This window comes from Phallusia mammillata, chromosome 1 (assembly GCF_965637545.1).
Source record: "Phallusia mammillata chromosome 1, kaPhaMamm4.hap1.1, whole genome shotgun sequence".
In the NCBI taxonomy this organism is placed as follows: Eukaryota; Metazoa; Chordata; class Ascidiacea; order Phlebobranchia; family Ascidiidae; genus Phallusia; species Phallusia mammillata.
Window position 1 is genome coordinate 27,430,065 of NC_137252.1, and position 27,500 is coordinate 27,457,564.

The 27,500-nt window shown below is 35.7% G+C and overlaps 3 protein-coding genes and 1 long non-coding RNA gene across 8 annotated transcripts; 3 read left to right on the forward strand and 1 right to left on the reverse strand.

Annotated features, from left to right (window-relative positions):
• The first annotated feature begins 818 nt into the window (after positions 1 to 818).
• On the forward strand, positions 819 to 13,148 carry LOC145205109 (polypeptide N-acetylgalactosaminyltransferase 1-like). The gene is made up of 12 exons (XM_080077761.1): positions 819 to 1,063; positions 1,127 to 1,268; positions 1,512 to 1,686; positions 1,889 to 2,055; positions 2,609 to 2,816; positions 3,510 to 3,680; positions 4,478 to 4,595; positions 4,759 to 4,939; positions 6,691 to 6,830; positions 7,901 to 7,999; positions 10,750 to 10,884; positions 11,037 to 13,148. Exons 1-12 carry the CDS (start codon positions 1,025 to 1,027, stop codon positions 11,184 to 11,186), a joined length of 1,725 nt encoding a protein of 574 aa, XP_079933887.1. The 5' UTR covers positions 819 to 1,024; the 3' UTR covers positions 11,187 to 13,148.
• A 358-nt stretch (positions 13,149 to 13,506) lies between these two features.
• On the reverse strand, positions 13,507 to 17,562 carry LOC145205133 (major facilitator superfamily domain-containing protein 6-like). Its single transcript, XM_080077789.1, has 5 exons — positions 17,313 to 17,562; positions 16,113 to 17,188; positions 15,682 to 15,862; positions 15,348 to 15,500; positions 13,507 to 15,094 (listed from the first exon to the last, which is right to left on the reverse strand). The coding sequence occupies exons 1-5, from the start codon at positions 17,368 to 17,370 to the stop codon at positions 15,024 to 15,026; spliced, it is 1,539 nt and encodes a 512-aa protein (XP_079933915.1). The 5' UTR covers positions 17,371 to 17,562; the 3' UTR covers positions 13,507 to 15,023.
• A 974-nt stretch (positions 17,563 to 18,536) lies between these two features.
• LOC145205154 (galactosylceramide sulfotransferase-like) lies at positions 18,537 to 22,791 on the forward strand. Of its 5 annotated transcripts, none has more exons than XM_080077840.1 (8): positions 18,537 to 18,780; positions 19,125 to 19,306; positions 20,028 to 20,219; positions 20,508 to 20,659; positions 21,244 to 21,438; positions 21,619 to 21,766; positions 21,908 to 22,030; positions 22,274 to 22,381. In XM_080077840.1, coding segments are annotated over exons 1-8 (1,041 nt in total). In that variant the 5' UTR covers positions 18,537 to 18,779; the 3' UTR covers positions 22,322 to 22,381. The 5 variants fall into 5 exon arrangements, with proteins under 5 accessions (XP_079933966.1, XP_079933941.1, XP_079933959.1 ...); XM_080077815.1 differs by having other exon boundaries at positions 18,539 to 18,780; positions 20,031 to 20,219; positions 22,245 to 22,791; XM_080077833.1 differs by having other exon boundaries at positions 18,541 to 18,813; positions 19,137 to 19,306; positions 22,245 to 22,752.
• A 2,170-nt stretch (positions 22,792 to 24,961) lies between these two features.
• On the forward strand, positions 24,962 to 26,524 carry LOC145209057 (uncharacterized). The gene is made up of 3 exons (XR_013854996.1): positions 24,962 to 25,355; positions 25,473 to 25,549; positions 26,412 to 26,524. It is a non-coding gene; the product is annotated as an uncharacterized LOC145209057 (long non-coding RNA).
• Positions 26,525 to 27,500: the final 976 nt, after the last annotated feature.

Here is a 27,500-nt window from a genome sequence, read left to right on the forward strand (position 1 = left end):
TTACAAAGAAAAAAAGAAATTTTGTACATCCTACCAGACAAAATCGCTTTTTACGTCAAGTTATTCATGGCCTCTAATCAGGGAGTCGAACCGCTTGTCATATGGGTTCAGGTTCGGTTCGGGTTCATTTGTTTTTGTTTTAAAGGGTTCGGTTCAGGTTTTCAAAAATGTATATTTTCGGGTTCGGGTTTTGCTCCGGTTAGGGCAAACTATCCGGTCCGAACCGGTTTGCGGTTTTTAAATCCGTTTAAATTTTAATTCGTTTCAATTTACTTCTAGCTGTCATCTACCTGGCCTTAACAAACTCCAAAATTTTTTTGCCGTGTACTGTTATTTTTGACACGCCCTATAAGTATTATCTCGTGTATTCTTCAGTGCGCTGTGTTGAAAAAAATTACAAAATACAAAACAGACTGCATTTTTTTACTGGTTCGGGTCCAACGCCAAACAAAATATGGGGTTCAACTCCGGTTCGGGTTTTTAGAAAATCGTAATTAGCGGTTCGGGTTTAATAAAATTAACCGCTCAAACCGGTTCGCGGGTTTGGGTTCAGTTCCGGTTCGAATCCCTGGCCTCTAATAGAGTTTTTGGCAAATCCACACAAGTCATTTAAAAAATTCTCATCACATCATAAAGCGTTTTGTTGAGATTGTTGAAATGACTTGTATTACATAAATTCGCTAAAAAGAGTTTTAAGTTATTCTTAACGCTGATTGTTGCTTGTTGGATACGGTATTCATATTGTTGCGTTACGGTTGAACGAAAAACGGTCGTTCCCTGCTTTTTTTCCCTTGTAAATTTCACGTCATAGTTTATTTCTCACAATCTCATTCAGTACTTTGCGTGGAGCTGCGATGAATCTACTGGTTAGGTAGGGTCGGGTGAATGTGTTTATGTGACTAACTAAATAACTAAACAAAACCTGTTACTGTTGCCGATGCCTATACACTGGATAATAGCCCTGTAAAAGAAATCAGTTGGATAAACAAAAACAACCAACGACGATTTTTTGACTGCGGATAAAATGTTTAAATATCGCCCAAGAAAGTTTCAGCACTGTAAGGTAAGAAATTGTTACTAATTTTTGATGTCATCGACTTTTTTATGTACTTCCTACCATGTTTAGATCATCCTTGCGACATCCCTGTTTTGGTTTATGCTGGATGTTTTTTTCTTGTTGAATTTCACTGATTGTAAAACGGACTGCGAGAAAGACAATAATGGTGGCAACTTTCTTTCAAAACGTGTTTTACCAGCAATAGAGAAAGGTAAGGATTTAGTTTTTATAGAATATAATTTGTAGTTGTTTTGGTTATTGTTGCAAAGAAGTCCATGATTTTTACAACACATTTTAACAACATGTTTTGTGTTATAGATGTGGAACAAACAAACTTATTTGTAAATTTAAACATATAAATAAATTGCCTGCACGAAGTAAGATTCCCCAATCTAATGTCATCTTTTTTTCAACAATTTTCTACCAAAAAATAAATAAACTATTACTTTTACAGCCATTCCGAAATTCAGCTTTAATCCCAATGGCCCAGGCGAAATGGGAAAGGCAGTTATTATACCCAAAGAAAAAGAACAAGAAAAAAAGGAAAAATTTAAGATCAACCAATTTAATCTCATGGCATCCGAAATGATTGCCTTAAATCGCAGTCTTCCTGATGTTAGAATGGAAGGGTAAGATCATGATTGTAGCTAGGAATTTCAATACTTTTTGACCCAATCTGCTATTTATATCAATTTAGAACCAGTGGTAGTTTGTCAAAACTATTTTTTTTTCACACAGTGTATATACTGAACTAATGCCATGTTATGTTCGACATTAAGGAGTTTTGTATCTATACTTTGTCATTGGCATGTTTCTTTGTTTTTGATTTAGGTGCAAGGCAAAAAAATACCCAGAAGTTCTTCCAAAAACATCAGTTGTTATTGTTTTCCACAACGAGGCATGGTCTACTTTGTTGCGAACTGTACACAGTATTATCAACAGATCACCAAGACATTTGTTGGAAGAAGTTATTCTAGTTGATGATGCCAGTGAAAGAGGTCAGCATACACTACCCCTTTTTTGTTACTTTTACTATTATTGTTATTTTTTTGTAAACATTAGTTTTAGCTGCCAAGTTGATGTTAAGAAATATTTGACCAAAGATAATAGACAATATTGTGTGTGAATAGGTTTGTTGTAGTGTTTTTACTTAATGACATTTGTGTTTTTTTTTTGGTCAACTTTAAAACATTAGAGGTTTGCTTGTTGCCTCTTGCTAACATTTTTTTCTTCTAGTAACTGTAGTTACATCTCATTTAGTGCATGGTTGCTTTTCAGCAGTAGCTGAAACTTTTGATATTGCAAAAAAATTGATAATTTTGAGAAGACAAAGTTTTGGACAGAGTAAACTAACTAGATTATGTTTACCTTAGAAATTTTTTAAATGTACAAATGTTTGTTTGATAAATCTATACAGGCGTAGTTATAATATTACAACTCTATCATGAAGTCTCATTCTTAGCAGTAAAATACACTGTTCCAGCACCTGAAAATTAAAAAAGGTATTGTGTAAATGGGAACAAGTAAGAATCATTATTCATCATTTGGCAGACTTTCTCGGAGAAAAATTGGAGAACTATGTTGCAAAACTGCCAGTGCCTGTTCATGTGGTCAGGATGGGCAAGCGATCTGGCTTGATTCGAGCAAGGCTAAAGGGAGCTGCTGCCTCTACAGGACAAGTCATCACTTTTCTTGATGCTCACTGTGAATGCACAACTGGTTGGCTGGAACCACTTTTGGCAGAAATAGCAAAAGATAGGTATGTTACCAGATTGCAGAAAATATCCATGATCTACTCCCATGTTTGGACTTAATTATTTCAAAACATAAAAATTGACTTTGGTATGGTTAGCATTCAATTTTGCCTAGGTTGTCGAATTGAAATTCCTCACTTTTTTGCATTTACCAGAAAAAAAACATGATAATCTACACAAATATGGCAACCATGTTTGATATGAGATAACCTTTACTGTCAGACTTATTTGGTCATCGGCTTGAAATCTTAACACTGAATTGAATTGCCTAGAGATATGTACAGTCTTACTGGCTATAGGTTCAAGAAACAACATCAAAATATCTATGGCGTGGAAAATGACTGTTGGTGGTTTCCAGGCTGCTTTAATTTAATGTATACAGCCATGGTTTTGATGGTTGCGGTTATTTCCCGACAAATTTCAAACATCTTTGTGTTGGTCATTTCAATTTTTCATATAATTTGATCTTTAATTGCAAGCATGGTCGCAAATTAAAAAACTATACTTCACCCTTTGCTTATATTGCAATGTGATCTGTTTGTCTGTAGCCCTAATGAGGAATTAGGCAAAATACTATAATGCTTTTGCCTCAGGTGATTTCACTTTTGTTACTGAATAATGTTCATACTGTTCACGGTCACACCTGTATCTACAAATGTTTAAAGTATACAGCAGTAAATTGTCTGTTTTGTTTTCAGTTCCACAGTTGTCTGTCCTATCATCGATGTAATTAGCGATGAAACATTTGAGTTCATGGTGGGATCAGACATGACATATGGTGGTTTTAATTGGAAGCTTAACTTCAGGTGGTACCCTGTTCCACAAAGAGAAATGGATAGAAGAAAAGGAGACAGAACACTACCTGTCAGGTATGAAAGGCCTATACAGTACTATTTAAACCCTAATTTGTGGATAAAGGGCATGATTTCATTTGTGAAAGTGTGAAAGTAGCACATTCAGGGTGTAATTTTAATCCAGAACTTCTCATACAGATTAACATGACATAAATGATGTTTTGTCCTCTGATGATTGTAGCGATGTTTTCAAACACACAATTATGACAGATCAGTTGGTAGTCAATAGTGTAAACATAAACTCAGTGATGTAACACAGATTTACTATGAAAGCAAAAAGTACCACGTATATATATAGCATGCGTCTCTGATGTGAATAATCCTTTACTCATGTAACTTCCTGTGTCTTGGTGCCATACTGTTTGTGTTAAGTCTTTTGCTGTAGTCAGCTGTTGGAAGGTGTTTTAAGAAGTTCCATAATAAGCCAGAGTTTGTTCATATGTTTCCTTTACACCGTTTGCCCTGGGGGTTTCAGTTTGCACATATGTTTGTTTACTTTGATAAAGCCGCAAATGTCACTAATACACAGTCTAAAGTTGTAAACAAGTGTATCACATGCTTTTCACCTTACAACTTTTTACTTCAACAACTTTTTTTGTGTTTCTTTAGCTATAAACATTTTAAAAATTATTATGAACTTGGCAACTGACAAAAATCCTTAAAGTTCGTTGAAATATAAAACTATCGTTGACATATGCTTTCTTGCATATTTTTAAAGTTCTGAAAGAGTGGCTCTTATAACACTTTGATTTGAACACAAATATAGTTATCATAAAACATATCATAAAAAATAATACATTTTGTGTTCACAGGTCGCCAACAATGGCCGGGGGTCTCTTTGCAATTGATCGTGATTACTTTACAAAAATTGGGACTTATGATGCTGGAATGGATATTTGGGGTGGTGAAAACCTGGAAATGTCTTTCAGGGTACGTTCTGTGTAAGATCTAAATTTTGTTTGCAAATTTGTCCTTTCAGGCTGTTTGATGGAGAATAGTTGTAGAAAGTATTGTGTGCTTCTGTGTTAGACATGTTTTTGTTATAATGGTAATAAACTGACATGAACTCATCTTTACATTTTTGTATTTGTAGATATGGCAATGTGGGGGTACTCTTCTTATTGTCACATGCTCTCATGTTGGACATGTGTTCCGAAAAGCAACCCCATACACCTTTCCTGGTGGAACCGGGCAAATCATCAACAAAAACAATCGACGCTTAGCGGAAGTGTGGATGGATTCATTCAAAAACTTTTTCTACATTATCACACCAGGTTTGTTGCAAAAAAAGAGCTTAACCGCTCAATGTTGGGAACTGAAACTTATTGGAGTAATGCTTAAAGCAAATTGTTCCTAAAAAAGTGGTTAAACTTATTCCAGTGGTAAATGTGATTGCATGTTACATTTGGGGCCCTAAAATTTTCCAGTACATGCAATATATTATGTAATATTAAGAGTGATTTAAAGTGGCATGTAATACTGGATTACAACTGCATTTACGTGCATGCTTTTTTAAACATTCAACAAGTTTGGCCCATTGACCAACATGTGTAAGCTTGGTGTAACAAACTTAAACAAGGATAAGACACAAAAAACAAGAAAATAAATAATTTATGCCCTTACCAATGTCAAGAGGTTAGGCAGATGTTGATTTACCACATAATTTCCAAACAGGTGTTTTTGTTGATTGTAATCCCATAACCTAAACAAATTGTCTTTTCTCACTGGGGACCATTTGAGTTTTACTGATTAATATTGATTTAATCTCCTCTATGGTTGCAACAACTAAATGCTTTGGGTAAAATCGTTTGCTGAGTTAATGTATTGGCAATCAATATGCCATCCCTTGCCTGCTGTGATTAAATTTATTTTTCAAAGTGCTTTGGTAAAGCAAGGCTTTTTATGCTATGAACCTCTATTTCTTTTTTAAAACAATTTTAAATGCTTAAGCTATATTTCATTTGCAAGTCGTGATTAATTTATACATAGCAAAATTGCATTAATATTTTTTAGAAACTTTAGCTCTTGGTACTGTTCGTTTTGGCTACTGTTTTGGATATGTATGTTCATTACTTACTTGTCAATGAAATTATAAAGGAGCTGATGGCATTATCGTATTGGGTTCTGTATTGGTTTAAAAATTACACATGCAAAAAATTCATAAACTTAATGCCTTCAATTTGCTGATGAGACACATGTTTAGTTTTTGTTCGGGTGCCCTCAATAACTTTGATTGAGTAAAGGCCAGTGAATGAAGTTTATTGTGTAACACCGGCAATTGCCTATGCCTGACGTAACATTAAACTGGATTTATGAGACACTTTGGCCCAAAATTGCATGGGCACTGTGCACTCATGTTTATTCAGTTAGTCCAATAGTTCTCAAACTGTGCATCGCGCCGCCCTGGTGCGTCGTTTCAATTTTCCAAGGGCATCGCAGAATAGTTCAGTTTCGTAGCTTTTTGTGGTTGTATCAATAAACACAACTTTAATAATAAGTTTCCTCATTAACTTTTATTTGCTGGTGCATCGCAAGATTAGAAAACTTTTCCAAAAGCATCGCAACAAAAAAAGTTTGAGAACCACTGAGTTAGTCTATGAATCGAAATACAGTGCAAGTTTTTGTACATATCCTTGAGAAATTAAATAAGCTAGTAATAACACACATAATGGCTACATCAGGAGTTGGCAACTGCTGGAAGTGCATGCCAATGTTGGCACGATTTGTTATGACATGCAAACCCATTTGGTAATTCATGCTCATGTACTTTAAAATGAATAAAACTAATAAATTGCTGGTTTTCAGTTCATTATGATGTAGGATTTTAAACTAGAGTGCATGCATGATTTTGCCTTCATTTTTGTTAAATTTAAATAAGCTGGTAAAACTACCACTATTTCACACAAAAAGTTGGCAGGTAAAGTCATTTTGGCATGCGGCTGGGGTCAAAATGGTTGTCTACCAATGCCACTAACAATGCAACCACCTTTATCACCACTCACAAAAAGTACTACTGTTTCTCTAGGTGTTCTTAAGCAAGAATACGGCGACATCAGTGATCGAGTTCAACTACGCCAGAATCTCCAGTGCAAACCATTCAAGTGGTACCTGGAAAACATATACCCGGATTCCCAAATACCAGGAAGCTACGAATCCCTGGGGGAGGTAAGGACCGCTGCTTCCTTTGTGACGTAACACACGCGCCTTTCTTACGTCATCTCAAGGAGTCAGGAGGCGTTCTTGCTTGTACACGTGGCAACGTTGCGTTTTGGCGACTATTGTGTGTTTAGAATGTTGTGTCTTTAGTCTTTACGCGCTTGGTGATTTGTTTAAATTGGAAAGTGGAATTGTTTGGACGCATTTTAAACTTATGTGAGTTTAAGCCAGTGGGTCAACAAACTCATATACTGTTGGTTTGTAGTTCCATTTGATGTAGGACTTAAAAACCAGGCTACATGCACGATTCTGCATCCATTTTTATTGATTTCAAATCAGCTGGCAGAATAAACTACTATTTCACACGTCACACCAATATGTTGGCACGCCAAGTCACTATCATTTTAAAATAACGAGAAATTTGGCACGCGACATTCAAAAGGTTGCCGACCCCTGGTGTAAGCATTACAGTGGATTAATGCGATCACATTTGTCGTTTTTTACATGATTTTAAGAGGTGTCTGTGATTTTAAGAGCCGTCTCCTAAAAAACATTAATTGACATAAACACCAAATAAACTGAACTTTCTTTCAACGTGTGTTACACAATCCCCCTTTTCCGCTGAGCATGCGCAAATTCGGAAACGCCGTTTTCAAACAAATTTACTTTTGGCACCTCACTGCTCAAGTTGGTGTGTTCATATAATAACAAACACTGACGGCCACGGGGGCAAACAAACAGTGCACTTTGATCGCTTCTTAACCGCATATAATATTGCAAGATATCTTAACCTTTTATGGCTGAACTCTAAACGTGCTTAAATTCACTAGTATTGATGCGTTATAGTTTGTCGTTAGTTAGGAGTTGTTTATTTTTAAAATTTAATTTTTACTTTTTTCGGGCACTTCGTGCTTTTATGTTTCCTATAAATTCACTTGAAATGTTTAATAAACTTGTTAAATAAAAACAAAATGTATATGTGTTAGAAAAACGTGGTTTTGTAATAAATTTTTAAATTTTGGATTTTGTGTGGCAGAGCCAAACCAAAAAAACGAATAAAAACCTTTTCCTTGGTGTAGGTGCGGAATCAAGAGGGCGGATTATGCTTGGACACAATGGGACGAAAAGAGAACGAAAAAGTTGGAATATTCAATTGTCATGGAATGGGTGGAAATCAGGTTCGTTAAAAGATACACTATTCAACATACTAAGACAGTCAAGCATGGGCGTGAAAACGATTCCGAACCGACCTCCGAGCATTCTGGATGTGCTGGGCGTAGGCTGGATTTTACTGTGATGTAAATACGAGTATTACGCGTTGATCTGCAAATCGCTTTAAAGCCGATTTTAATATGTATTGCGTAAGAAGTTTACCCAGTCGGAACTTAACATTTTAACCATGATTTAATAAAGCGTATACTTACCATAGCGTGTAACGTCGTCTAGAAATTTTAATTTTTCTTTTTTCTTTTTAACTTAACTTTTAAAATTTTAAGAAAATTTTTGAAATAAGTGCGCTTTGAGGGGATCATACCTAAACCGATTTAGCCAAAGTTTTATATTTCAAAGACGCCACGATATTTTTGTGATAATTAAATTCTTCACTTTCTATTTTTATCCCCAAACGTACACATCCGTATTGTACCTTACGTGCGACTTCGAAAGGTATTTGTACATGAACCAGGATATACGTGCAAAATCAACATGATAGGAACTGTGGTGTGGTTCGTAACAATGCCCGGCTAAATTCTCGAATGTTGATCCAGGTGATGTGTTAAACACAAGGTCGTACAATTGAAATGTTTGTCCAAAATGGTAAAGATGCCCAAGGTTAAGTTTTTTTGTTAGATTGTTATTGACGAATACGCTCAAAACTAGCGGTTAACATTTTTTAGTTATCCGTTAACCTACTTCGAAACCGTGAAACGAAATTGATTTTCGGCGAAAAATAAGGCCACCGGCAATTACAACGAATTTCGTGAAGCTACCGTTAATTTTCTGACGCGTCAGGCGCTTGTTTAAATCAATCAAAGTCGAACAATAACAAATAGGCCTGTCGAGGTGAATCAATAGCACTTTCCGAGCAGACTCTTTTGCTGTCGAAAGTTAATTGGTTTGGGTTGTCTGTACACACCACACAAATACGTTTTTTTTACCAAGGGACTCATAGGTCGCTCCCCAATGGCGGTTTTCAAGGTTTAAACAGAGACGTGTTTTTTGTTAAGTTTGTTCTGACAAATTTGGTTAACATTTTTATCTGAAAAAGCTGACACTATTTTATACCAGTTCATGTAGATTATGTGTTCCCTTCAATTTAAGGGGACATATACTGTTTTTGCCTATATATTTTTTTCTTTTATTAACTGAGCAGGAGTTTGTTACACACATTGGGCCATGATAGAGTGCTTAGAACTTTATCTAGTTTATGCACATGTAGATGTGTGTAGGTACTTTTAAAATTCATGTAAGCATATGGCCTAATTAAAGCAACATAAAAATGTACATGTGTAGTTAGCATGGCATTTGATATATGTGGTCATTTACCATTAAATAGGATGTAGGATAAATGTATATGTAGAAATTGCAAGTATCTTTTTAATGTAGATCCCATTTCCCCTTTTCTTTTCAAGAAACGCAACTAAAACTTAAATAAGAGAAGTGGAGGAGTTTTAACTTGTCAACTCAATTTTAAATGTGTGGTCCTAACTTTTTGTGCAGATGTTTGTGTTAATGCAGCTGCTGATGTTTGCGAGTATGAATCACAGATGCTTAGTTCAAATTCGGGACATGATCAATTATTAATATTTACTATATTATCTAATATAGTAATGTATCTGGTGTCACAAAACAATCAGTGTTAACATGTCAGTTTTTAGGTTTGCAGTGATGACTTTATGTACTATTTAGACCTGAAGATATAACTCATAGTTTGGTTGTTTTTCAATTTTTATCATTGCTACCTGAATGTGTTTTGATACAGTCTTTTGTCAAACTTCCTGTTGAAACATTTTCTTTCGATGTTTGGCATGTGGGGAATTGGTCACTTTAGTTTATTTCTACCAGGCTAAACATGGAGGAATGCCACTAAAGTTTCTTGTACAGAGAAACACAAGTGGTTGGATGGGTTTAGGACCTTGTGAACAAAAGTTGATTGCTCGAACATCTTGGCAATTAATATATTTCAAATATGTCTATGTGACAAAATATTTTAATCTATTATTAACTTCTGAGGTTATTTTGTATCGTGGTTTCCCTTAACCCTAACTCGTGAGCTTAATTTGTTTACAATCTTTTGTCACATAAGATTTATGCCTGGAGTTAACATAACAAAAACCAAATACATTGTGGTCCTTAAGCTAAGCATATTGTGCTATTTTATAAATTTGATATCTTTATGCTAAAAGCCTTAAAAGAGTTATACATTTTTTAGCATTTGGAAAAATTGCTTGAATATTTCTGCCCCATACTTAACCTGTATGTATTTCAAGCTTGATCACCGTTTGACATACACGTGTGTTAAACAAGTTTTAGAGTATGCTTTTAATTTAGGTAATCTGTCAATAAATGCTTGCACAAACATACATACATGTAGCAAGAAGTTTATGTTGTTTATCAGTAGCTTGTTTATTTACATGTGCCCTTCAAAAGTCCTGGCCTCTGTCTTGAGTTTGAAGCTTTATCCATTGGTTGTTTATTTCAAGGCCATTTCCTTTATTAATTTCTTATCTTTATTTATACAGTATATATTGTGTACATTTATTTTCCACCATTGAACATATCTCAAACTACGTGCAGAGACAGTACTGAAATAAGGATGATTGAAAATTTATTGTTCTTTAGAAACTTTTATATGCCTTCTTTACTCTAAGCAAGGGAGCAATTTTGGTCAAAGTAAATTGAGTATGTTCAAAAATACGTTTTATTTTAGGTTTGGGCTTATACAGGCAATAAGGAACTGCGTTGCGATGATATTTGTCTGGATGTAGCCAAGTATGGTGGGCCTGTTATGATGGTTAAATGTCATCACATGAAAGGAAATCAACTGTGGGAATACGACAAAAAGGTACCCACACAAATTTTTATCAAAACTAACATATATTGCAGCCACATGAAGTAACTCTTTCATCGGAGGTCGAAATTATTGTTAAATGGTGCTTAAGTTTGTGCAAATGTGGATTTTCTTTTGTATTAAAAACATGTTTCTTTTTTTGACAGACCAAACTCTTAAAGCACACCAACACCAAACAGTGTCTTGACAAACCATCATCAAGTTCTAGTCAAATTCCTGGACTAAGTGCATGCGATGAAAACCAACCTTCGCAACGGTGGTTGCTGCGTGATGTTGAAGTGCCTTCGTCTAGGTAGAAAAGGCCTTTGTAATCCCGAAAAGTGCAAAATATCAGCAACTTATGATATCGCTCCAGGTGTCATTCAGATTTTGTATGGGTCTCGAAAGTCCGTCGTATGGCATTTTCCTTCATTAATTTGGTGGCCCCTGTTTTTCTAACACCCTGTTTTGGTTGGCTGCTTGTATATGCAGCTTTTTGTTGGCTCACTGCGGAAATTTTTACTGACATGGCATTTGTCCTTTAATTTAAGTTCGCAAAGTATACAACATATTTTGTGGAAGACATCTTTTCATAGCAGGGTTTGCAATCTATTCTATTTTATGACTTAAAAGAAACTCAATGAGTTTTTGCATATTAATTTTATGTTTATAACTTTTCATTCTTGTGTAAGAAATGTTTGTTTATCTGCAAAATAGTCACTTTAGGTATTAGCAGTTCAGCAGTACTGTACCTTGCTGTCGATACTGCTTACATGACAACATGTTTGAATATGTTGTTTATTATTAAAGCACTGCTACATCCTAGTTACAAACCCTGCACACTATTAAAACGTGAATATATATACATCCACATTTCTTAAAATTCGAATATGGCAAAAATTAATTCCTATGCCGCAGCAAGTATTGTTGCCATAATGACACAAATGACAAAACATACTGGTTTTTTTTATTTCACTTCAGTGTAGAAATTTTCAATTATTTAGTTATCCTTAACAGTGAAGCACATATTATCTACTAAGCAAAACAGTATAGCACCACAGTGTAAAGTGAAATTTATACCAGTTGTGGCATATCGCAACCACATGCATGCGCTTTGCACTTTTTTGTGGTTCTTGCTTACATAGCATTTTGCTGATGTCTTATGGAAAATGCTTATTACCTCATTTGCCACATGGTACTGACCAATCTGTGGAGATTAATGTTAAACACCAATCAAATATGGTTTTGTTCACCAAACTATTTTCAAACAATCTTGGCTGTTGAACCTTGGAAAGTCTTACAGATAATCAATAATTTATTGGATTTTTATTAAATAAAATTAGGTTTTGTGAATTATAACTTAACTAGAGCTTTTTCACGTCCCCAAATTTTGTATTTTCTGTAAAATTTCCCAATACTTTTCCAATGGGCATGTTTGCATGTAAGTGGCATTTATGATTGGTACGATTGCAAGTGATTCTGAAATATTCAGTTAAAACATGCAAACAGTATATGCATCTTCTCCCAAAGCCATGGCTCCGCAGGTTCAAAAAAACTTTTAAACCAGGAAAACTATGTGCTGAAATATACAGTGTTTTTCAAAAAAGTCAAAATTTAAGTGATTTAGTGTTCTAGCATTTCAAAATTTGAAAATTGATGGTAACACCAAAGCCATAAACTTTTGTCTACAAAGTTAGAGGGTTGCATTATGTGTTTGTTTACTAATGTGTTATAATGCAGTGTGCTTTAATATTTTTTGCTTCGTAAAGGCATTGAACATGCGCCACATCTCTTTCCTTTAGTTTACCATGCATCTGCTCTGAGTATTAAACAAGTTGTCTTGTGATGACTAATTGCTTATTTTCAGCACTGTCAATTAATGTTAAAAGCGGAAATATGTGGACTTATATAAATAACTTTTATTATCTTTTTCATAGAACATAGTAAGCTATTTATTTGTGTGTCAACTTTTGCTGACTTTTTGTTACAAGCATATGGTTTGTCAATATTCTTTTGTGTTGTTGTAGTTCTCTATACACTGAACTCTGGTAAAGTTATGCCTGTCTGGTGTTATGTCAACCTTTTGCTTGTCCTAATGCCTATGCATTGTATTGTGTTTCGCGTGGCCACAAACAGTGAAACATACACCGAATCTGTATGATGACCCTGCACTATATATACATATTTTATCTGCACTGTTTTTAGTACTGCGCCCAAATGAAACTTTGGTCTGTTGACTGACTCTAATGTTCTCTTCCAATAAATCACCTGCAGATGCGGCCAAGCTTAGCTATATTAAGCTAGTAACCATTAAAAATACATCGAGCCAATACATGAGAAGCTGCAGACAGTGCACACTGTTTTCAACCTAAGGTCTCAGCCATTGTCATGACAACTTTGCAATTTTAGTATTGTTGTAGACTTTGTATTATAATCAAAGATAAAAACAGGCTGCAGACTAGTCTGTATGTCCTATGTCTTGTCAATGTCTTGTCACACCTTGAAGGTTGACATAAACTTTTTTGCAAAGGTTAAACAAACTGTTCATTGAATTTTCGACTGCCTTTTTAATCCCTATCACCAGAATGAAGTGTCAAGACGACAGTTTACATCGTACTACAGTTCATGTCAGGCAACTTAAGATCATTTTTGTATTAAAACAGTACAAATCAGAAATCTTTATTTGTAAGTACGCAATTTTGAAAATGGGGCATAAATGGTATTGCACAATTACTAACAGTTTGCTCTGGAATAAAGAAGCACAAGTTTTGGTATCTTAGCATTGTACAGTAACATTGACCAAGTATTGCTCATGCAGCAGTTTTATTGTAAACAATCGACGTTTTGACGTCCTATACAGTAACATTATTTAAAGATAAAAACACCATGTTTATTGGCGGGACTGAACACTTACGTATGATATGTAATATGTATAATCCATAAACTTCACGTTGAAGCTGTAATTGCAACAATAACAATAATTCTACCCTTACACACTGCAAATAAAATGTAAAAAATTGTAAAAACATGGTGAATGTACCCAATGGTGTAGTGGATTAGGTATAAAACTAGAAGGGTGGCTTAGCACATATTGCCCTTGCATATACACTATAACCTATTTTAAAACATAAATATATTTCCTATGCTTATTTTGTATTGGGTCCCATATTAGCCATCGTCTTTTATAACTTTAGTTGTTTCTGCAGGCAAAAACTCATGGGTCCCCACACATGCAAAGTTGAAAATAATGCAATTCAAGAGATAACCATGAGAAAGTCTGGTGTTGTAAGGTAAAACACAGTGACTGGCACTGGGCTTAAATAATAATACTATGTAGAATACAAACTACAAAATTAGATTCACTCCAGATATTGTTTGAAGTATGTCCTATTTAATGTTTTAAAAAACTGACCCATTTTAGGGGGCTAGTAGGGCAACTAATTCGGTTCGACACACAAACTAAAAAATATATAAAAACCACAATGACTCAATCAATAGTACTGCAAAATTTCAGCCCAATCCGCCAATGTTTAAAATTTCGACCACTAGAGGTGTTTTGAGCAACAACCGTTACTGTTTCTGACGTCATAGGGCTGTTAACAAGCCCCTAACTGCCATGGCGCAAAAACAACCACCAAGCAACCCACCAACGAGCAACATACAACTGGTTGCCCTTGTAACACTATTGCTCCAAAGAAATCTTTCGTCTGTGGTGCCCAGTAACATACAAATACGTTTTACACTTTAGGGGCTTGTGGGGTAAATGTAGGACTACAGGGTTGAACACAACAATCGACACCTATAAATGGCATACTATACAAGAAATCCAAATTTCAGCCAATTCTGACACTGTTTAAAAACTCACCCATTTTAGGGGGCTAGCGGGGTAAATACTGGGGTTATCAACAAAAACAAAGTGGGATGTACATCTACATGAATATATCTACCATCTGTGAAAATTTCAGCCAAATCCATTAAACATTTGATAGAAAAACGAGTCGGACAAACTTTGGGAAGAAAAAAAAAAAGAAAAAAAAAAGGGGACCCATAATAAGAACAAATTGTACCAAGTTTGTCTGATACCAATTAAGTCTTCTGAGTAACACTAAAGTAGTTTTGTTTCACAGTAAGAACATTTTTAGACTTGTTCAAGGTTATACATTAGCCTGAGTCTTGGCCAGTGGTATGGCTTCATCTATGTTTGTTTCCACTTTTTTTTCTTCATCTAAAAAATATGACAACACTAGTTCTAATTGTTAGAGTTTGTTTGTAAGTGCTTACGTCAAGACCTGACATGGCTACATGCGTTAAACCTCGCCAAAACATGTTTTTTTTAATGTTTAGAAAAAAATGTTAGCTTTATATGAGAGGCAAGTAAGGACTTCACTTTGGATTAACAGTTCATCACAGGTAAAAAATAATGTTGTCATTGTTCTGATTTCATTGTTTTTCTGCAAGAAAGGAGACTTTATCCTTACCTGGCTTGGACCCTGAACACAAGCTTCGTATGACATAAATTGTAGTGAACATAACAGAAACAAAACCTCCAATGGCAGCAAATATTCGAAACATCATTACAGCTCCCAAACTTTCAAAAATAAAACCTCCGAACAAGGCACCCAGCATGTTTCCTGTTCAACATATTTTCTTAGTGCTAAATCGAAATCCTGTTACTTTATTATATTTCTGAACAACCAACTACTCTAAACATCACCCATCTAATCCAATTACTTTATAAGATAATCTAAGATAAGTAATAGAACTGGTAGCTGATTGGTATATTTTCACACCATTAATAAAACTAATACTTGCCGAGACCCCAGTAGACACCCTGTGTTAGTCCAATGAGGGTTGCAGTCATGCCAGCTGGAGCCAGAGCTGCTGATTTTGAACACATTGCAGCCATAGGAAAAGCGAATGATAATCCATGTAACGATTCAACAAGCAGTAGTTGCCAAGCAGATGTCAGAACAGTGTACAAAAAACAACGGAGCTGTAAATAAAAGTGTTAATAATGTGACCAACAAAAAACAATGCTATTTTATACAGTATACTTCAGTTTATTACAGATTTAATCTTCACAAAATAACATGGAAATTGAAAACAACAATAATATACAGTATCCTTAAGAAGCCCATTTATTGAAAAAAAATGTTTTCTATAAATGTGAGAACAAGCCAAGATAATATCAGATATATATTACAAGCCGTTTTAACAATTTATAACTACAGTATCATACTTACAGAAGCAACCAATAATCCAAAATAAAGTATGAGGTCATCGCCAATTACATTTGACACTTTCCCAGACACAAAGAAAGCAGGAATTTCTGTAGCAGATCCCAAAAGTATTGAAAGGCCAAGAATTGATTGACTTGATCCTGGAAGAGACTCAGCATACCAGAACACAAATGCATACTTTACTCCAAGCAGCATCCCTGAGGTCAAAATCACCAAAAGAAACAGTAAAATCTGTGCATTTGTTAAAAGCTGCTTTGCCCCTTTTAGCATAGATGGCTTCTTCAGAGCAGGTACCTTCAGCCAGTGACTTACAAATGTTGCTAAGATACCAAACACAGCAGCACCGATAAAACATGCCAGATAGTTTTTGTCATTTTGTTCTGTACTTGGAGTAATAACGTCTGCTAGAAATCCCATTGCAAAAGCCACAATTCCAAATCCAATAGATCCCCATAAACGTTGGTTTCCGTACTTGTGCATACGCCCATCACCGAGCATATTCATAACTGTGGCATCAATTAAGGGTTGAATTGGTGAAAAGGCAGCAGCATAAAAAATTGTCAGTCCCAACATGATGCCAAATGTTTTTCCATAAATGTCTAGCAAAGATTTAACTTCTTTTTGCTCACAAAACATTGTTGAATTGTCCGTGCAATTCATTGTTGCAGTCTCCTGACTGGAATTTCCTGGAGTAAACTTGCAAGTGTACATATCATCTTGATTCATACTGTTTGAACAGTTGGAAATGTCCTGTGAAAGATTCTTATAATTGCAATTCAAGCTAAAGTTTTGCTCAGTTGTGTAACACAAATGTGGCTTCTGAAAACAACATGCCAAAGCCTGACTGCTTTCTTTAATAGAAGGCACAAAGTACATTGGCAGTGTAAATGCCACAGATGCCAGAATACAAGCATTGAGGGTAAACTTATGTCTTGAAAATTTGTCTGCAATGCCACCAATCACTGGCGGTGCAACCAAAGTCAAAGCTTTTTCTATGGATTGGATGATCCCATTCTGAGCAGGTGACAAACCAAGTTGTTTTTGAAAGAGTGCTTTGTAAGGAACAAAACATGCCATACCTTGAAACACACAAAATAAATGTTAAGTTCAAATAATGTATGTATGAAATTTTGCTTTTATCATGCAATGGATCTTTGGTTTTAATGCAATTTATGTCATATTTTAAACATGGCAGTAACGTACCTGCTTGAAACACAAAATTTATTAGCTTCACAGGAATTAGATCCTTTTCCAACTTCATTTTCAAGCGACCAAGATTCTTCAACAAAACAAAACCAGCAACTGCACAAAATCATTTGCGGTGTTTACTGAACACGCTTGAGTGAGCACGAGCACGTGTGAAATAGAGGGAGAAAAGCCACTGGCACTGACCATCGAAATTCACCACAAGAAAAAAACCTTTGAAACTGTATGTTAAACCTTTTTAAAGGTTTGATATGAGGCTAAAAACTTGGGTAAGTTTGTTTTTTTAATTTTTTCTGTCTGGTTTCGTGCTTGACTGATTTCGGGCGCTCAAGTCTCGTAGAAATGAGCGAGCGATCGCCTGCTGTGGGTTTTCTGCGTATCAAGCTTTTTGAACCTGCGCAATCGGTTTGTGTTATCGCTGTGTACGGGTTTCTGATTTGAAAAAGCTGGTTCACTTGCCAAAAATAAATGATGACACGCTATTTGCCTTCAATTTAAGTATTTATTACATGGTTGTGATCGTATGTTGTGTTTTTTATGATTAAATATTGTAATTAATTGCATTTAAAATGTATATTTAAGGCCCATTTACACTGTGCTTAGCGGCGACTAACCTAACCTAACCTTGCGACCCCTTCCGTTTACACTGCGATTTTCGGTGCGTACCTAAGTGTACTAAATAACATATTCGACGTCATTTTTAGCTCACAGTGACTGTAAATTTATTGTTGCCTATTTTAGATTCGAAAAAGATATGTATGAATCAAAACTAAATGATATTTCGGTAGTAAACATGATTTTGCATCTCGGTAATCATACAGGGTTGTTTTGGATGTTGTTTTTTAGATTTATGGCATGTTTATCTTACTTTTAAATTTTTTTCGATTTTGGGGGGTCAAAAAATCCAACAAAAATCCGGTTTTCGGTGGGTTTTCGCGGGAATATTCCAGTTTCAAACCGGTTTTGACTGGTTTCTGCCTCTGACCGAACCTCCAAACTGGTTTAAACCGTTTTTTAAAATCGAAAATTTTGACCCGATTTTTGAAAACCCTACGACAGGGTCGTTGATACACTTTGGTAAAAGAACAATTTGGAACACCGGAAACAATTGTATAATCCAGGAATGATTATGACAGGTTGGTTCCGGCTTAAATTGTTTGCTCGTTGTGGCGCTGCCTTGTTAATGAACTATACATACTGTCAGTGCCGGATTAAGGGTCTGCTGACCTGTAGGCACATTTTATAAGTGGCCCGAAAATCAGGGTTGCCAACTAAAAAAATAGAATTATCAGTGTTGCCAAATCATTGTCACAAAGATCGTTGTTTTAAAGTGGCCTGGATTTTTGATTGGCCTGAATTCAAGGCACGTGCCTACTTTGCCTAATGGTTAATCCGGCACTGCATACTGCAGCTACAATTTGGTGGATAACTGCATTTGTAAAGTCGCAGCAGGTGTCGAACTAAAGTAAGCAGGTTTATACCGAACTAAAGCAAGCATGTTTATAGTGCTGTATAAATAAAGATTCAAAACGATTTTACTAATCATTGCACATAGGTGGTGATTACGAAAACAGGCATTAGTTTAACTCTTTTTAAAGTTGGTGTTGGGCGGAACAGGTTGTGCTAAAAACTGCGATAAACTTATGAAAGCATTGTTGTTTGAAAGTTCTAGGTTAGATGGCTGTTACCGAATTGACTTTTTCTAATGAGATAATTAGCTACCGAAGCTGAACCAAAACTGACCCAAGCATCTTAATTTGCTTTATTGCAGGGGTAACGGTTAAAAAGTAATTGGTTTATTATTTGTAGTGTGTTCTACAGACGACAAGAAACAAATACAGATGCCAAGACCGTGCCGAACCTGTTTAGGTTTGTCTGTTTTTCTGCCATTGATCGCAATGTGCATATGGAACTTTTCGCCTTTTATATCCAACATTCCACCAAAACAGGCGAATAACAATGATGTTGCTAGGAAACGTAACGATTTAAAGGTAAGAAGAATTTTTAATTGTAGCGACAGATATTTTGACGCTGATGTACACGCAAAAGATTATTGCACCATTTATTTCTTACCTATGGGTTCCTGTCTTTACACTTACTGATTTCTTTTCCCATTTATTGTGAGAATTTACAATAGAACGTAAATGATATTTCCATGCCCCACTAGGCAAGGGATTCTCAAACCTGTGGTACGCGTAACGCTAGAGTAACCAAGCAGTTTTCTGCAATTCTGCCACACAACTAAACATCTGAATTTCATCTGATGCAAAATTTTAACAAATATCAGTAAGATTTAAAATTAGACACTTTCTAGTCCTTCTTTCTATGTGTATAGACTGAACGGCATTGATGAAATCACTATAACTGTTTGATTTGTGTTTCAATCAAACAAACTTTCCAAATGGTTTCCATTCCCAACTGAACGGTCCTGGTACTGAGCTACTCGAGTCACGATTTAATATATTTCTAGTTGCAACAATATACCAAATTAGCGAAGAAGGATATGCCTTTCTTCACACCCTACCCTTATTAAAGTTAAATTTAAGTGGTACGCTGCCACAGAAAAAATGATCGGGTGGAATGAAAACAGCAAAATGCTGAGAATTACTAAATTAGGCGTAAATTATTTAACGAGTAAATTGATTTACTACTTCCACGCATTTCTGGTAGTTTTGTGTTTAATCAAGCTTACACTTCTTATTGTTTTAATAGCAGCAAGTTTTCGCACCTATCTCTGAGCCGATGCTGAAAGAAATTACGAACATAACCCAAATGTTGAGGAAAAAGGAATACAAATGTGAAAAACCTGTTTTCAAGTTTGTGTTTTTGAAGACTCACAAAACTGGTTCAACCACTATGCAGTCTTTTCTTTATAGATTTGTTAGAAAACATAGTCTAACGGAGGTAAGACTCTAGATTCGCATGAAAAGTTGGGGTCCAGGTACACATATCGTTGTTTTAGAATTATTTCTTTTTTTTAAGTTTGTTTACTACAATGCTTGTTTATCGATGTTACCATGCGTAATAAATCGTGTAATAGCAGACTCACAGTGCAGTTGTTTCAAGGAAAAGCAAACAAAATCTGACAGGTTGTTTGGGTAACTGTGCCAGAAAAATAAAATAAGACCGATTTATTTTTTAAGTTTAGGATTTTTTTTGAGCATCTACTTTCATGCCCTTTTATTTTCGCAGTTTACAACCCAAACGTACCCTGGAGGCTTCGTGGGAGGATATCCTGGTCGGTTTAAATGCAAGTTTCGGTTTCCAAAAGACTCTTCAATTAATTTTGAACATTTAAGGTTTAATGCAGAAGAAATGAAGAAATGTTTTCATCCCGAAACGAGGTACTAGGTTTCAACATAGATTATTATTGTTATATGCTACATACGTCCCGCAGGCAACAGTCCGGTCCGCATAGCTATTTCGTGTGGCCCCCACCAACACACTGATTGAGATAAAAAACGCAATTCTTCAAAGAATTTAGTAAAAATTTCCCACTAGTTTTTTTTAAATCCCGTAAGTTGCTCTACTATACGTAGCAAATATAAGCTAAATGAGCGTTTTCCAACCGGTTGAACATACAGCAGTTACAGTAAGTAGCCTAATTCACCGTATGTGACGTTACAATTCCTTTTTTTCTAGTAAACAGTTATTTTGTTTCGAACGCCAGTGTTGCGCTGAAACTCTGTATGTAGCAGAAAATAAATGTATTAATGCTTTGGAAGAATTTCGAATTTATTGTGCACATGAAAATAAGTTAAGTGCGGCCTTCGCTTGACATCCGAAATTGGTTATACGGCCCAACGACGTAAAATGTTGCACATCCCTGTTATATACTATGGTAGTAGACTTTACCTCCATAAAGCGGATTTACTTCTGGCAATGCCGTAACTTCGTCAACAATTTTGGCTTGATTTGATGATTTCAGATATTTTACAATAATTCGCAAACCGTGGGAGCACTTTCTTTCGTCATTCTACTTTTTTCCTGACTGGAAAAAGCCGACGTTTAGGTGCAGTGGAATGCCGTCTGTATACATTAAACAGGGTGAAAAAATTGGTCCTCAAAAATTTCTGTCAAGAGCAGCAGTCTTGCTGAATTCGTCAGTTCCATTTTATTTCAGGTATGTTTTTTATTAGGTTTGTCTAAATATTTTTGCCCGGTTTGTTTGGATAAAATAGCGAGCCTATTCTCCACAATTCCGTATGGATATCAACTTTAATGTAGTATAAAAAGTAAAACAAAATATTTTTTAAAACACACTACTAAAAAAAAACAATGTAGCCTAAGTAATTTTTCGCAGATTTCGAAATTATCAATCCTTCGATTTGGGAATGGATGCAATGTCGGAAGATGTCAATCTGATTAAAAGTCAAATAGAGGAATTGGATAGAAACATAGATCTTGTAATGCTGCAGGAATATTTTGATGAATCTTTAATACTGCTAAAGGTTTGTTATGTAGAAAAGATCCTCCATATGTTTACTCGTAACAAACTTGAGTGCGGTATCCCCTTCTATACGACTTTCGCTTATATCCTCTATACGATTTCGGATTTCAAAACTAATTATATAATACATGCTCTATTTTAGGATTTGCTTTGCTTCGATTGGGATGTATTGAATCAAGTGATACAAGTTAACAAACGTTCCTACAATCGGATCACGTTAGAAAATGAAGAGGATAAGAGAAACTTGAGACAATTGTACAACATCGTACGTATATATGTGTATTCAAATAGTTTTTATTATGCTGACTCTGCATTTGTTTTTTGTGATGCTTGTTTGAGATTATACTTACTGAAGAAATTTAAAAATAAGTTTTGTTGCATTTTCTGCTCTCAAAAATAGGGGTCGATTATGTTTGTAACGATACATTAGAATACATTTACCCGTGCTGTTTGGAGAACAACCGCTATTATTTTTACAGGACATTGCATTGTACGATTACTTTAACAGAACCTTTTGGCAACGAGTCGAGGTCTACGGACGGGAAAGAATGGCTAAAGATCTGGAAATACTGCGTGAAATACGAAAAAAACCAACAATTATTCCACGAGATAGTCGACCACATTATGTGGAAAAGATGGATTCCCAAACAAGAGCAGATATGCAAAGTTATATGTTTGAAAATGACGGGAAATGTGTCTACCCAGGTTCGAAGGAGCCGGAGTACATTCCATAGAGGCATTTGTTTCCTGTTCCTACTGTCGAGAATATGTTGCAGATTGAATCGTGTCAGTGTACCGTCTTTTTTTGCAATTTTGTTTGATCAGTTTACTGACTTATATGTGTCCGAAAATTGTTCACTACACCGGTGTGAACCGAAGCGTGCGCGTTGCCCTTTTCTGTTTTTTTTCTCGTTGTGCGCACTTTTTATTTCCACACTGCTGTTGAATAAAGCATCCGCCTTAGTTAAAATTTGGGCTTTCTGCGAATGCATGAATACTCAGCATATTTTTACCGAAAACAAAGTACATGGCTAGTAAAGGGGTGTCTTGTTTTCTTGGTTTGTTAAAATTCTCATCATACGAAACAATACGTCTTCATGTCGTAAATTAACATCTTGCTTGATGTGATGTGAGATTCTGTGACAAAAAAACCTCTGTTTAAGTTCTTGATGCGGAACAACAGACAGGGAAATGTCAATCATAAATTTTACCAACCTCGAACATAAATATTTGTCACAAAACAATTAAATCAAGCGCATTTTAATTGCTTTTAACACATTCTTTTTTGTGATAACGTTTTCTGTGGCGGTTGTAACGGCAGTACGGCGTTTCATCCCTTTAACAACCTAAATATGCATATCTACGTGGTAGCGTTTCTTGTCGAGCGCGCGATTTCGTTTTAACTGGTTCCAGATTCTTTAATAGGGCACGCATTCATGTTAGGTTGCGTGATGTAATTCGTTAAAATTGCACCAAATCTCCACATAAAAACTACCACGACACGTGAAATCAAAACGATAGAAAAACAAATGTTCACCAGACGGCTCTCAGAAGAACACCCTGTCGTTTTACAAAAAGTGCCAACTGACTTTAGCTTGCGGGCTGTTGACCAACCATAGTTCAACAGCCCCATATAATTTATATAAGGCTACCCGGTACATCCGGGAGCGACAGTCATTCATACATAATTAATGTAGCAAAAATAAACGTACAACTAAAACAGGGAAACAAATCAAATGAAACAACAATGATTGAAAATTAGCGTAAAAATAACGATAATATGTAGGTGGTGCTGAAGAAACCATGAGACGTTTGAAAGTAAACATATTCATGAAATATTATCATACAGAAACAAGTGAAGCATATGCCATAAATAACACAAAAAGATGCAACTTGGTAAACAAACAAATCAACCAGATAAAGAAAAACGCCCAGTGAAATTGGCAAAGAAACGTAGTGTGAATAATTTTGCCACAGTGCAAACATCTTATGTAGAAAGTCTTGTTTTTATTACATTTAGTGAAAATTCAGGCTTTGCACTTTCAGCATTTGCAAATGAACACACGGATACAAATATAAATGAAATGTCAAGTTTCTGTTTTCAGGAAATCTGCTGACGAGCGGGGTTGGGGAAATGTCAATTATTCTATTGGTCGTAAATCAAAAAAATCCGAAAATGAAGAAAAAATAATTTAAAAAGTATAAATGTCCTGTTAAATGACACAAATTGTCAGTTGAAACAGTTTAGTAAACAAGACAAGTCAGGCTATTTTAATACTTAACATTTAACGCAGTCTAGGTCAGGGCTGTCAAACTCGTTGGGTTCGAGGGCCACATTGCAGTTAAAACTTATGCCGAGGGCCGCATGTGATTTTTAATCAAGTTATATACACTTAAACAACCTTTTCGCTATGACGGCCGCATTGCAGATCCTTATTTCACCAACAGGCGCCAATTACCTGCTGGTTTTTGTTGCAGATGTAAAGAAATAGGTTTATATCACATATATACCAACTATTGACGCCCCCAAATCCCAGATTAATTTCCAACTTGATGCAGAGATTGAGCTGCACAGTATGAGATCAGTCTTAATTGTTTATTACGTCATAATCTATATTGTAACGCTTTTGGCGCATGTTTTTCGCATTGTTTGCACACAATAGGTCCACAAACTCGTTTCTGCGGCCGCATGTGGCTACATGGTTTGAGGAACGGTTTGATTACTATCGTTTCTATTCATAACATATGAACAGTGCCGGATTAAGGGTCTGCTGGCCTGTAGGCACCTTTTATAAGTGGCCCGAAAATCAGGGTTGCCAACTAAAAAAATAGAATTATCAGTGTTGCCAAATCATTGTCACAAAGAAAAGTGGCCTGGATTTTTGACTGGCCTGTAGTCACGTGCCTATTTTGCCTAATGGTTAATCCCGCACTGCATATGAATTATTATTTATAAATTAAATTTCTGTAAATGTCTGTTTAAATAATAGATTTAACTTTGAAAAGTAAGAAAAATTCATTGTAGGTAGATAAAAATCTGACAAAATACTGCAACTGTTGTTGAGTGTTCGTGGGCCGCATTGGAGGGCTTCGAGGGCCGCATGCGGCCCGCGAGTTTGACACCCCTGGTCTAGGTAACATCAACTTTTTGTGCTCTTTTCTTATACAAGTTCAAATAAAATAATAGAACTGTTACGGACAGTGTTGCAAGTGTTCACAAACATTTGGTTTCTTGCCCCTCGCGTACCTCGCCTCTTGCAAAAAGCGTGCGCGTAATCAGCGCCTTTTTTCTGTTGGCTTTACACTGTACTTTTGGCGTGGTCTGGATAGTTGTTAAGTTGTTGGACTAATCTAAATGTTGACTTCGACATTCATTAACGTGTAACTTTTGAATTTTGTTTAAACACAGATTTGTGCACCAAAGGTCACATTTTTTGGAAATCTGATCCGTTTATGTGATTGCCTAATCGTTATGTAAACTTGCATATATGAAATGTGGCAAAGAATAAAACAATTCAAAACGGTCTGAATTTGATAGTTACGTGTGGACCAAAACAAGTTTGGAGGCCACAAGCACTGTAAATAAAAAGGTGAGTGACTTGAACCTGACAGCATTGTATAGCCAGGTTATGGGAATCGGTAATTTGAGTGACTAGTGAACAGGTAAATTGTTTACAACACCTGCTTATGTTTGTTTGTTTCCTTAGAAATCGCTTCATGATGTTTGTTGCTGCAGTATTGATGTGGTTTGTCACACTCGCTACATCCCTTACTCAGGAATCATGTACGTTTACAAAATGTATCGAATTGCAACAAAGTAATCCCAACATCACGATAAGGTGAAACAAAACGAATCGTGGAGATTTTTGTGGCCAACTGTATTTTGATTGCTTTGTTAGACATTAAGTCCAGCTTTTTGCAAGTCTCTTAAATGGTTGTGTATGGATCAAATGTGCGTAAATATTACTTCGTAAATATTGTGGCAATATTGCTTATAATATTACAAAAAATATTATGTTAATATATTCCTCATGCTATTATAGAACCTATCCTGTAAGTGTTTGTTCAGTTGCCACAGTCCGTCAAACACCTTCGCCACACCATAACTTACGTCAGTCGAAAATTTGCTAAATACCGATAGGTAGCGCAAAAAGCTCGATTCTTAAAATAGCTTTCAAACAGGTTAAGTGTTGGGCAGGAACTTGGCCAACTGGTCTTGCGCGCCTGACCCAAATGCAGACATAAAAAAAACCTTGATCGGCATTCGTTTCCGGGAGTGTCCTGGGTTCGAACCTCGTGAAGAAAAACAAAAAAAAACAGGTTTAGTGTTAAAAACTAATTTAGTAGGTTTTAAGTTACTTTTTTTAAATATTGTAATTGTTTGATACAAAACCCTATTCCAAAGCTCACGTGAGACATGGTGTCAGTGTGTTTTCGTATCAAACAAACAATTTCTTAACTTTACAACAATATAACTGTTGTTGTTTTTTCAACGTGCTGACATTTTTATGAAAACTGTTTTAACAGTTTACATGGTATTCATACAGTCAATCATATGCTTACTAAATCATGTGCCTAAGTTTACTTATTGTCACTATGATGTAACAAAACGTCAACATCTGCGATAATGTTTGTGTTTGTTGCAGGGTTCGAATGCGAAGAAGTTTGGATAAGTATACCACTTGGTGACATTTTGACAATACTGTAGAATTCAAGCAGTGTGCCAATTCTACCTTTCAGTTTCTTAACTGGCAGAATAAGAGCGGTCAGTTTCACATGCACTTTATTGAAATGAAGAGTGATTTAAAACAATTTTCGACCACCTAAACCAAATAGAATAAAGAACGTAATAACTACAAAATAGTCCAAACAATCTTACTTGCAGCACATAAAAGTATGCACCATAACACAAGTTAATACGCTCACAACTAACTCATATGTCACTGTAACACTACCTGCACTGCACGTGTAGACACAAAGAAAACTGTTAAAGTGGGACACATACAAGGTCAGCAGTTGTGACGTAACAATGCATGTATGGTGTAATGATTGCAACGGCGGGAAAAGTTTTTGTTGTAGGGGAGCGTTACTGTCCGTTACAAATACCTTCAATGACTTTACCTGCCAGTTGGTTTTGCGATGGCGTTCCTGACTGCTATGACGGAATTAATGAGCAACAAGTCACATTTTCCACCTACCCTGAAAACCTACACCAGGTAAACTTTACTTTACTTTTGTTTTAAACGTAGGAGTGACATAACGCAAAAGTTTAATTTCATATTTATAATCTCGGTAACATGGAAAGAAGCCAACGACAACAGTTTTATTTAAATGATATTAGTAAACTGAACTATGTTTGTAAAGAATTGAAAATCGACTTTCTCTATTGCTAAACAATGGACCTTTGTTGCACGACATCTAAGAAAAATGCAATTGTTCGCGCACAATAGTTATGTTTTTGTCTTGTTTGTGATGCCACAAGCTGTCTTCGGATCGTTGTTATGCGCAATTTTACACTTGCTAAAATTCTGCAATCAACTTTTGTTTTTCTGAAATACACTTTTAGGCTTAAGGACCGCAAGCCCTCGAAATAATGGCGAAGGGGCCATTTTAAAGAAATGTGAGAAAGTTTGAGAACCATTGGCGTACAGTGTTTTGAATAATTACTCTTAAAAGCTGCGATAACTCTTGGAACACCAATCCTGCACTACCGTTAAATTTGGAGTAAACAATGT